At 56.8% G+C, this 10,422-nt stretch overlaps 1 protein-coding gene across 2 annotated transcripts; it reads left to right on the top strand.

The window, feature by feature from the left end:
* The first annotated feature begins 1,271 nt into the window (after positions 1 to 1,271).
* On the top strand, positions 1,272 to 10,263 carry PPP2R5B (protein phosphatase 2 regulatory subunit B'beta). 2 transcript variants are annotated; one of them, XM_061164116.1, is made up of 15 exons: positions 1,272 to 1,788; positions 2,228 to 2,338; positions 2,450 to 2,700; positions 3,487 to 3,683; positions 4,277 to 4,378; positions 4,537 to 4,629; positions 4,756 to 4,886; positions 6,038 to 6,097; positions 6,201 to 6,309; positions 6,850 to 6,903; positions 7,237 to 7,287; positions 7,408 to 7,527; positions 8,352 to 8,479; positions 8,746 to 8,847; positions 9,486 to 10,263. In XM_061164116.1, the coding sequence occupies exons 3-15, from the start codon at positions 2,502 to 2,504 to the stop codon at positions 9,628 to 9,630; spliced, it is 1,491 nt and encodes a 496-aa protein (XP_061020099.1). In that variant the 5' UTR covers positions 1,272 to 1,788; positions 2,228 to 2,338; positions 2,450 to 2,501; the 3' UTR covers positions 9,631 to 10,263. The 2 variants fall into 2 exon arrangements, with proteins under 2 accessions (XP_061020099.1, XP_061020089.1); XM_061164106.1 differs by having other exon boundaries at positions 2,228 to 2,700.
* The last annotated feature ends 159 nt before the right edge of the window (positions 10,264 to 10,422 follow it).

Genomic DNA, 10,422 nt, shown 5'->3' with positions numbered 1-10,422 from the left:
CCTCAGAGTTCAGAGCAGTGGCCGCGAGGACCTGGGCTGTGGGCTGGAGCTGGTGTGCTCCTGACTTAGGCTGGGAGGTGGGAATCTGGGCCGCGGTCCCAGATTTTAATGGTAGGGTATGTAACTGTGGGCAAAGCACTTCTCTCTGCTCCTCAGGGACCTCATCTGGTTGTAAAAGGCCCACCAAGCCTTTTTTCTGTAGGGGTGTTGGAGAAGCTTCATCTCCTGAGCCTGGGCAAGGAGGAGAGTATGGGCTTCCATTTGACAGATGAGGTCACAAGGGCCAGACGGACAAGGCCTACTGAGCAAAGGGTTCTGCTCTGGATCTCAGCCTGGCTAAACTGCGGCCTTTGCTTTTCATTGCTCAAGTAAGTGGGCGCCCTTTGGGCACCCAGGCTCCCTCTGCAGCAGGCAAGGTGGCTGGGTGGTTCTAAGGCAGCAGAGTGGCCAATAAGGCCTAGGGCAGGGTGAGAAGACTCTGAAAAGGACCCCAGCCCCTTCCTGACTTCATCGCCAGGTTTCATTGCCCACTCCTGGTGCTCCATGGACCAGTTGTTCATTTGGGCGGAATTTCTGGGTGGAGATATCGCAGTATAGGGTAGGGGATGGAGTCCAGGGGAATGAAGGGTGTTGGGGTCCAGGATTCTAGGAAAGGGGCCCAGGAGTACAAGCTGGGAACTTTTGGCAGGAATGCCAAACTCCTGGAATTCCACCTGTGCCTTGGAGTCCCTGCAGCAGGGTTTGGAACTAGAGACCCCAAGAGCACATCTTAGGTCCCAGAGAGGCTGGGAGTTCCATCCAGAGGAGCTAGCTTGCTGGGGTGGTGTGGCAGCACCAGGGAGCACCTCCAGCTCTGATGCTTTGCCACTCCTAGGCTGGCCCTTTAAACCCAGACCATGATGTCACCTTAGACAGCGAGGTACGGGAGGGGGACTGCAGGCTGAGGAAGGACTTCATTTCCCAGCAGCCTTGGGGGCACCACACCCCTCCCAGCAGGCACTGGCTCACTGCAGACTATTAACCAGTCCAGTGCCATTTTCTACTGGGGTTTTAAAGTGTCCCGCCATTCTGGAGTGAGAGTGGCATTCCCTTGTGAGTGGACTGCCTGGGGCACAGATGGAGCAGGGCAAATCTTTGGGTGTGACAGAGGATTGGGCCTCTTTGCTGCCAGAGTCCTGGCATTGCCCCCAGCTTCCTGGTGCAGACTCCTGAGTCTTCCTTTCTCCGTATGCACTCTCCCTTCCAGAGCCCAGGACCCCAGTCCCAGTTGGACCCCGTCCCACTCTGCTTTAGTCTTGTTCCCTGGTGCCCGCAGGAATTACCCCTTCGGTCAGGCAGCCGCTTTAATTGGTGCAGGGACTACATCTCCCAGCTGCCCCCGGCGGGAACTTCCTGACGCAGCCCCCCTCCCCCGCCCCCCAAACCCGTGGGGATGTGCGGGCCGACTGGGGGAGGTGACTTGATGTCATCGTGAGAAGCTGGGCGGCGGGTGCCGGTGCGCAGAGAGCCTGGGCTCCCGCGGTGCCGCGCGGGTCGGGTCCCCGGACTTGAGGAGAGGTCTGCGCGCTGCCCCGGCCAACCCGGAGCCCGCCGGGAGCCCGCGCCCCGACCCGGGGCTGAGTTGGGGGCATGCTCCGGCCCCCCTGGAGCCGGAGAGAGAACCCAGGAGCGCCGCCGCCCAGCGCCAGCGCCCCGAACCGAACCGCTTCGAAGGAACCCTGAGCAGCTGCTCCCCTCCCCACAGGCAGCCACTGGAGGGCCCGTGACCTAAGTCTGGGCATCCGAGAAGTGAGTGTCCCCCCAGTGGGAGGCAGATGAGATTTGGGGGTGAGGAAGGAGAAACTGAGGTTGGGGAGGGTGCCGGGTTGTAGGAGGGGGGTGGCATGAGGATAGGGTTCCCATTCTTGGAAGAGTCCCTGGTGACCCTGATTAGTGGAGCAGGAATGCAGTCCCTATTCTGTTAGGGGCCAGGGATGAGGGCCAACGTCCCCATTCTAGACAGGGTCTGGCTTGGGGGAGAGGCCCTATTTTGAGGGGATTGTTTTGGAGCCTGGGGCCTTTATGTCTGGGAGAAGGGAGGCACCTGCACCTCGTTTAGGGTCTGGGCCAGGGTCGGAGGGCAGGAAGACGGGCTGTCAGAGGCAGCCCCACAGGCTGTCCTGAAAGAACTGACAGGCTCTCTGTCTCTTTCTTGCCGACCTCTCTGCCCTGACTTCTTTTTCAAAAGAGCCAGGCTGGGAACCCTAGCTGGACTCTTCGGACCCTCAGGAAGGACCTGAAACCTGAGCCATCCTCCTCTCTACCGTGCTTGCCCCCCAGGACTGGGCAGTTGCCAAAGGTCCTGGGGGGGGCCCAGGACTGTGGTTGTGCCCACCCCATCCCCCCCCCCTCCCCCAGCGCACAGGATGGGCCCAAGTTAGTCAACCCAGCCTCACTCAGCATCCTGCAGGCCCAGAGGGAAGCTCAGAGGCTCTGAAGGCTTGACCCACCGCCTAGCCGCCATGGAGACGAAAATGCCCCCGGCGAGCACCCCCACCAGCCCCTCTTCCCCGGGGCTATCCCCTGTGCCCCCGCCCGACAAGGTGGATGGCTTCTCCCGCCGTTCCCTCCGCCGGGCCCGGCCCCGGCGTTCCCACAGCTCCTCTCAGTTCCGCTATCAGAGCAACCAGCAAGAACTCACTCCACTGCCCCTGCTCAAAGGTGAGCCCGGCTGCTGGCCGCGAGGGGACCTGAGTCCTGGAGTGGGCCAGCGAGCCTTGGGGGTGGGGGAGTGAGAAGCAGCTGGCAGCTGTGATCCGACGGAGTCTGGATGGCCCCTTCCGAGCAAGGGACCCAACCACCTGAGCTGACCCCCACCCCCAGCCCTCTCGCCCTCTGTGCTGACGCATGGCCGGACTGGCCTGTCATCCTTGGAGGTGGGGCATCTGGAGGTGGTGCCACCCTGGGGGGCAGACCAGGGCTAAGGGTGGGGCCTACAGCCTGGGTTCCAGGAAGCCGCTAGCAGCCTGGCTGCTGCCAGGGTCCTGGAGCAGGTGCTCAGCATGGCTCCCTGCAACAATCATGGTGTCGTTCCCCCCACCCCTGGCTACAGGGCCCCACTAGCTGAGGCAGAGGGCACCCGAGAGACTCCTAATCCTGCCTCTTCTCCCCACTTCTGGCTCTTAGAACAGAGTGCTACTTAGGAGAGGGAGGCCATGGCTGTTTGGGGCACCTGTGGAAGGCCCGGTCATCCAGGGTCTGTAACTATGCTTTCCAATCACGCCGTCATGTTCTCTGGGCCTCAGTTAGGATGAAGAGATGAAGCTCCTTTACCTCACAAGAATGGAGGATGGGACAGAAGTGGTTTACTTTCTGCATGGAGTGGGAGATGGCCCAGAAGCATGGGGCATGGGGGCAGAGGAGCCTGCCCTAGGGATTAGGAAGGCCCACCCCTGCCCAGAGCTGCAGCAGCTGCAGCCCGGGCTCAGACCCCTCCTCCTTCCCCAGATGTGCCAGCCTCTGAGCTGCATGAGCTGCTGAGCCGGAAGCTGGCCCAGTGTGGGGTGATGTTTGACTTCTTGGACTGTGTGGCTGACCTGAAGGGGAAGGAGGTGAAGCGGGCGGCACTCAATGAGCTGGTGGAGTGCGTGGGGAGCACCCGGGGGGTCCTCATTGAGCCTGTCTACCCAGACATCATCCGCATGGTGAGCCCCTGGCACAGGGCTTGGTGCGCGTGGGAACCCTACTGCCTGCCCGCGGAGCTCCCGGGCAGAGAATAAACCCATACTCTTTGGCTTGGCCTTAGGGCCCGTGTCTTCCCGCCTGACTGGTCTCCCAGCCCCACTCCTGCCCAGCACCCTGCAGTGTGGGTCCCTCCGTGCCTCCTGGGCTTGTCCCACCCTGCCCTTTTGCTCACGCTCTCCTGAGGCCCGGTGTGCACTCCCCACGTTCCTTGTGCCACGGCCTAGCTCAGCTGCTGCCTCTTCCATGAAGCCTCTCTCAGCACCCAAACTAGAAATCTCCCTTTTGCTGCTTAGAAGGTCCGTAGACCTTACCATTTTTCATCTTGTCTTCCCTGTTGGACTGCACCTGATAGAGGGTGGGGATGTGTCTCATCTGCCCCTCAATCCCCAACCCCAAGCCCAGGTCTTCCATGAACCAGATGTTCAGGCAGTGATTGCAAAGAAGGGAACTGCTTGTTGAGGCAGGTGCTGAGACCCGTTAGACTTAGGATGAGGGATGTCCTAGCTTCTGCCTCAGAGGGTTCTTCCTTAAAGAACCCTGACCTGCCCCTCAGATCTCAGTGAATATCTTTCGGACGCTGCCGCCCAGTGAGAACCCTGAATTTGACCCTGAGGAGGATGAGCCCAACCTTGAGCCTTCATGGCCACATCTTCAGGTAGGAGGGCTGGGGAAGACAGGGATATGAGTTTCAGAAGAGACCCAAGGAGGGGTAGAGGGTCTCGTGAGGTCCTGGGCTGTTGGCTGAGGGCCACAGTGCAGGATGAAGGGGGAGGCTGTTCCTGAACTCACCATGTTGTCTGTCCCCTCCTCCAGCTGGTATATGAGTTTTTCCTGCGCTTCTTGGAGAGCCCAGACTTCCAGCCCTCTGTGGCCAAGAGATATGTGGATCAAAAGTTTGTCCTGATGGTGAAGTGGGGAACCCAGGCCGGGTGGTGTCATGGGGCAGGGGCAGGCTCTCTGTGGGGGCATGGGGATAGGACGGAAGTAGCCTGGCTTGGTCTCTTTCCTAACCCCTGATCCCGGCTCCCACAGCTCCTGGAGCTGTTTGATAGCGAGGACCCCCGGGAGCGTGAGTACCTCAAGACCATCTTGCACCGGGTCTACGGCAAGTTCCTGGGGCTCCGGGCCTACATCCGCAAACAGTGCAGCCATATCTTCCTCCGGTGGGTGCCTGCTTCCTGCCCAGCTGAGACCTGGGGAGGAAGCAGGGAGAGCTGTGGGAAGAAGACAGAGGCAAAGGCTTCTGGGCTGGGGGACCCTGTAGAACTATGGTTTATTGAGTATTTTCTTGGCAGCATGTACTACTGCCAGTAGTACTGCTTATACAAATCCTGTGAGATCAACAGAGAAAGGGTATTTATTTCCATTTTACAGATGAGAAAATGGAGGCTGAAAGAGGAAATGGTTTGCAGGGACTAGGTCAGTTCAGGGGGCCTGGGATCTAAATCTTTTGATTTTTGTCATACCAGGCCATAGGACCCAAAGAAAGGGATTCTTTGTGTAAATATGTATTGAGCACCGCTGCCTACTTGGCATCAGGGGCCCATATGGCCTTGTAGTTGAGACTGACTCTTGAGCTCGATGGCCTGTGTTTGAGTTTGGTTCAAATATTTGGGTGAACTTGGGCAAAGTATTTAAGCTCTTTCCTAGCTTCCTCGTCTCTAGAATGGGAATGATAACTCTACTAACACAGAGACAGTTGTCAAGATGAAATGAGGCAATGCTTTCACTCACTATAGCTCCTGGACCAAGGCTAGAACTTTGAAACCTTAGCTCTTATTGTTATTAGCTACGAAATAGGTGAGGAATGATCCCTGTCCTCCAGGAGTTCAGTGTATTAGATTCCTTGCTTATTAACTTTAGGGCAAGTTTGATTGAGCTGCTGAGCCCTGATTTCTTCATCTGTGTAATGGATCTAATAAGCTCTACCTCTTGGGATGATTTTGAGAAATAACATAGCACAGAATAGACACTCTGTCATTCTTTCGGTTGATTTGCATGAAGAGTGAAGGACTCGGGCTGAGTGCCTGTGGACTGGATGAGGACCAGGTAATGAGAGTTAGGGTCTGGCAGACGATGCTTCCAGAAGAGGTTTGAGCTGGGACCCAGAGTGGCAGTGGGGCTGGGCTGAGAGGGTGATATAGAGATCTCAGTGGGCCTGGTTTGGGGTTTGGGGAAGAGAGCACAGCCTGTGGGTTGGGAGAGAGCTGGGTTGATGTGCAGGGCTCGGGTGGGTAGGCAGGGTGGCTGAGAGGAGGGTTGGGCCTGCTCCAATTATCTTGAACTCTTGTGCATCCTTCTCTTCCTCTCAAAGGTTCATCTATGAATTCGAGCACTTCAATGGCGTGGCTGAACTGCTGGAGATCTTAGGAAGGTGACTCTCTCTGGGCCTCAGCTGGCGCATCTGGAGGATTCTGGGAGGAGGGACAGAGGCCCAGTCATCCCAACCCTCTTCATCTCTCCTGTCCCCTCCTCAGCATCATCAATGGCTTTGCGCTGCCCCTGAAGACCGAGCACAAGCAGTTCCTGGTTCGAGTCCTGATTCCCCTGCACTCTGTCAAGTCGCTGTCTGTCTTTCATGCCCAGGTAAGGCCCAGGCCTGGCCCTGCCATGGCGGAGAGGTCCTGAGGGTCAGGGCAGCCACCTGGACTGGCAGGGTCAGCCTGACACTCTGACTCCAGGCACATTAACTCATGGGATCCTCTCTCATCTTTTTCTTGATTAATTCTCTTCCATCTACCTTAGAGAATTGCCACGATCCTTTCAGGCCAATCTTAGACATCAGTTCTCTGAAGACTTCCCAGCCCCCTCCCTCTTAACCTGCTCTGGGCAGGATTAAGCTCTCCTCTTTCTATATTCCCGTAGATCATAATACAGATTTTGGATATGGAACCTTTTATAAAATTTATAAGGACTAGTTTGCTGAATATTTCCCCTGTAGGGTCATTATTGTGTCCCTGCACATCAAACACGGCGCCTGGTATGTCCTAGGTGGTCAGTAAATGCTTGGTGAATGAGTGAAGAGCACATGAGCAAGTATCTGGTGTCCTGTCCTGGTCCCCTGCTGACCCCTGTCCTCCTTCTCTCTGCCTCCCCCTCCACCACCCCGCCCCCGCTCCCTTGCAGCTGGCATACTGTGTGGTGCAGTTCCTGGAGAAGGATGCCACCCTGACAGAGCATGTGAGTACCTCTGATGTGGGTGCTAAATCGCTTCAGTCTTGTCCGACTCTTTGCGGCCCTATAGACTGTAGCCCTCCAGGCTCCTCTGTCCTTGGGATTCTCCAGACAAGAATATTGGAGTGGGTTGCCGTGCCCTCCTCCAAGGGATCTTCCCAACCCAGGGATCAAACCCACATCTTGTGCGTCTCCTGCATTACCGGTGGATTCTTTACCACTGAGCCACCAGGGAAGCCCTCAAGTACCTCTGGCGGGGGAGGCAACCTGGTGTCCTGGCAGGCCACCCTGGGGGCCAACCCTGGCAGGCCTGACTCCTTTCTGCCTCAACTCCCACAGGTGATCCGGGGGCTGCTCAAATACTGGCCAAAAACCTGTACCCAGAAAGAGGTATGAAGGGCTCTGATGTCCCCTGCAGGGAGGCTGGGAAGGCTTGGCTTCTGGAAGGCAGTCGGGTGTGTGTCGGGGGAGATGGGAACCGCCGTCCCTGTGTCCCTGACCCCACCCCAGGTGATGTTTCTGGGGGAGATGGAGGAGATTCTGGATGTTATCGAGCCCTCGCAGTTCGTGAAGATCCAGGAGCCCCTCTTCAAACAGGTGGCCCGCTGTGTGTCCAGCCCCCACTTCCAGGTACGGGTCGGGTGAGAGCCAGGGTATGGACTAGAAGGTTGGGAGGTTGACCTCACACAGCTTCCTCTGCCCTGTTTCTCCTCTGGACCTTCCAGGGTCTGATAATGTGGAGATGCTGAACTCAGGGTCAGGAGACCTCCCAGTGGCTGAGGAGATTTGAGTAAATCACTTCACCACTCTGAGTTGGTTCCTCATCTGTTTGCTCATCTGTAGGATGGGCCAGCTGGGTGGGGAGGAGAACTGAAGAGATGGTAGCATAAACACATGTGGTAAACTGAAATGGATGTTTACCAAATGTCCATGAATGGGACGGATGGTTGTCATCACTTTCCCCCTTTCTTGGTGGCTTTAAATTTCATTAGCCTCACAGAGACCAGCAAGACTTACCCACTCCATCCAGGCTGGATGTAGCCAGAGTTCTCCTACATGTATGCAGGAGAGTTTATGCAGACTTTCTCTCATTTTTATAAGCCATAACCTGGTACTCTGGCACTTCAGTTTACTAAATACCTCATATGATTCTTATAACAGCCATATGGTGGTAGCTATTATTAGCCCCAGTTTGTAGATTTGAAAACTGAGGCTGAGGGGTAAATTGCCTTTCCCAAAGTCACGTGGCCAGTGTGTAGTGGAGCCAGGATTCACCTTTGAGCACTGGACTCCAAATCCAGTGTTCTTTGCACCTCACCACGTTGGTCAGATGAACCCTGAAGATGGGGTGTAAGGAGGACAGCATGCCCTGGGTTTGTGGCTGGGTCTGATTCCAGGACGGGCACCTGCAGGGAAGCCGCTGAGGCGTTTACTCTGCCATCTCGCTGCCCCAGGTTGCAGAGCGGGCTCTGTATTTCTGGAACAATGAGTATATCCTGAGCCTCATTGAGGACAATTGCCACACTGTGCTGCCTGCTGTGTTCGGGACCCTCTACCAAGTCTCCAAGGAGCACTGGAATCAGTGAGTGCCCAGGCTTTGACTTCACCCACAGAGGCTGGGGCAGGGCCAGCCAGTCCAGAACTGGGGCTACTGGTAGCTGGAGAGGATCAGAGAAGGCATCTGAAGGTGGTGGAGGGGTGGTGAAAGGGGAAGGAGAAGGGTGGTGCTTGTGGTGTTCAGGGCGGCAGGCTATGTTTGGGACACAGAGATAGACAGAATGCTGGAGAGGGAGGTGGGACCCAACTGAAATTGCTCTCATCTCTCACCTCATCCTTGTCCTTGCCAAGAACCATTGTGTCTCTGATCTACAATGTGCTCAAGACCTTCATGGAGATGAATGGGAAGCTGTTTGATGAGCTCACAGCCTCCTACAAGCTGGAAAAGCAGCAGTGAGTGCTGAGAGGCTGGGCATGGAGGGAGAGGGGAGAAAAGCAGGAAAAGGACCAGCTCCTAAGGGTTGGAGGGGAGCTAAAAGGACAACCCATATCCCATCTGGTCAGATGTTTAAAGTCTCTCCCTATGGTCTTGTCACGTGCTGGGCCATCTGTGCCCATCTATCCACTGCATCCTCCAATTATCCTCCCAAGTACTTCCTCCTAGTCTAGAGGTTCCTACTTGCCTGGTGGCTCAGTTGTAAAGAATCTGCCTGCCAATGCAGGAGATGCGGGTTTGATCCCTGGGTCAGATAGATCCCCTGGAGAAGGAAATAGCCACCTACTCTAGTATTGTTGCCTGGAAAATCCCATGGATAGGGAAGCCTGGTGACTTACAGTCCATGGGGTTGCAGAAGAGTCGAATATGACTTAGCAACTAAACAACAACATAACAACAACCCTTCAGGCCGGGCCTCTAAAGGCCAGGCTGATCCATCTACTCCATGACCACAGGCTGGGACCCGTCTCTCCTCCGTGTTTTCTCCCCAAGTGGAAGATTCCCACTGAGTCTCCTTGCAGACGGGGTGGTGGTGAGGGAGTTAGATTGCAGTTGGAGCTCCAGGAAGGGTAACTGCCTCTCCCTCTCTCCCCAGGGAGCAACAGAAGGCCCGGGAACGGCAGGAGCTGTGGCAAGGCCTGGAGGAGCTACGGCTACGCCGGTTACAGGGGACCCAGGGGGCCAAAGAGGCCCCGCTCCAGCGGCTTACACCCCAGGTCACCGGTGGAGGTCAGAGCTAAAGATCCCCAGAAGGGGAGGAGCTAAACCCAGAGCTATCAGTCCCTCCACCCTCCCTCCTGCCCAGGGGCCCACAGAGATACACACCTACTCCTGGCCTTGCCAGCGGGGGCTTGGAGGGCTCCCTGTCTGGCCCAGCATGGGCAGTTTCCTCTGGGGGGAGAGGAGGAGAGATGGTGGTCCTGGCAACAGAACTGTCAGGCCCTCCTGGTAGGACTGGACCAGGGTGCACTTGATCAGGAAGCGGCCATCGGGGACTGCCCTGCCCCACAAAGCCGGGCTCCAGACTGCAGGCAGGTTCCCACGCCCCGCTCCCAGCCTAGGGCAAGGGGACGCAGCCCCTCACCTGCCCCACCTTGTGCCAGCGCGAGGTCCTTCCTCACCCCACCATGGGGTCCGTGGTCTATTTATTCTCCCCCAGCTCCCCTGCAACACAGACATTATCCTGGGCCTGGGGCACCCTCTTCCCCTCCCCGCCCTGGCCCTGTACATCCTTGTCCCCTTTTTATTTATTGGGCAGGGGGAGGGGTAAGGGCACAGGCAGAAGATTCCCTGTGTCCTGGGACAAGGGGGGTGGTCACAGTCTGTTCCCCTTTCCATGGCTGGGGGTAGATTTAATAAAGAGAGGAACTCACGATCTGCTTGCTTTATTTAGGGGTCAGGACAAGGGGGAGGTGAACTGATGAAGGGCTGGTTCGGAAGTCAGGCGGAGGTGGGAAAGAGGCAGAAAACCCCCTCTTCTCAGAGGGTTGGACTTGTTATCCTTACTGAGGTTCAGGAAATATAGGATACAC

The sequence above is a fragment of the Dama dama genome, chromosome 2, assembly GCF_033118175.1.
Source record: "Dama dama isolate Ldn47 chromosome 2, ASM3311817v1, whole genome shotgun sequence".
Lineage (NCBI taxonomy): Eukaryota > Metazoa > Chordata > Mammalia > Artiodactyla > Cervidae > Dama > Dama dama.
This window is presented reverse-complemented; position numbering and strand designations above follow the sequence as displayed.

Coding starts and splice junctions, on each gene's coding strand:
- PPP2R5B (XM_061164116.1), top strand. CDS start 2,502: ATGGAGACGAAAATGCCCCCGGCGAGCACCCCCACCAGCCCCTCTTCC. Junction 4,630..4,755: donor ATCAAAAGTTTGTCCTGATG/GTGAAGTGGGGA, acceptor CGGCTCCCACAG/CTCCTGGAGCTGTTTGATAG. Junction 8,480..8,745: donor TCCAAGGAGCACTGGAATCA/GTGAGTGCCCAG, acceptor GTCCTTGCCAAG/AACCATTGTGTCTCTGATCT.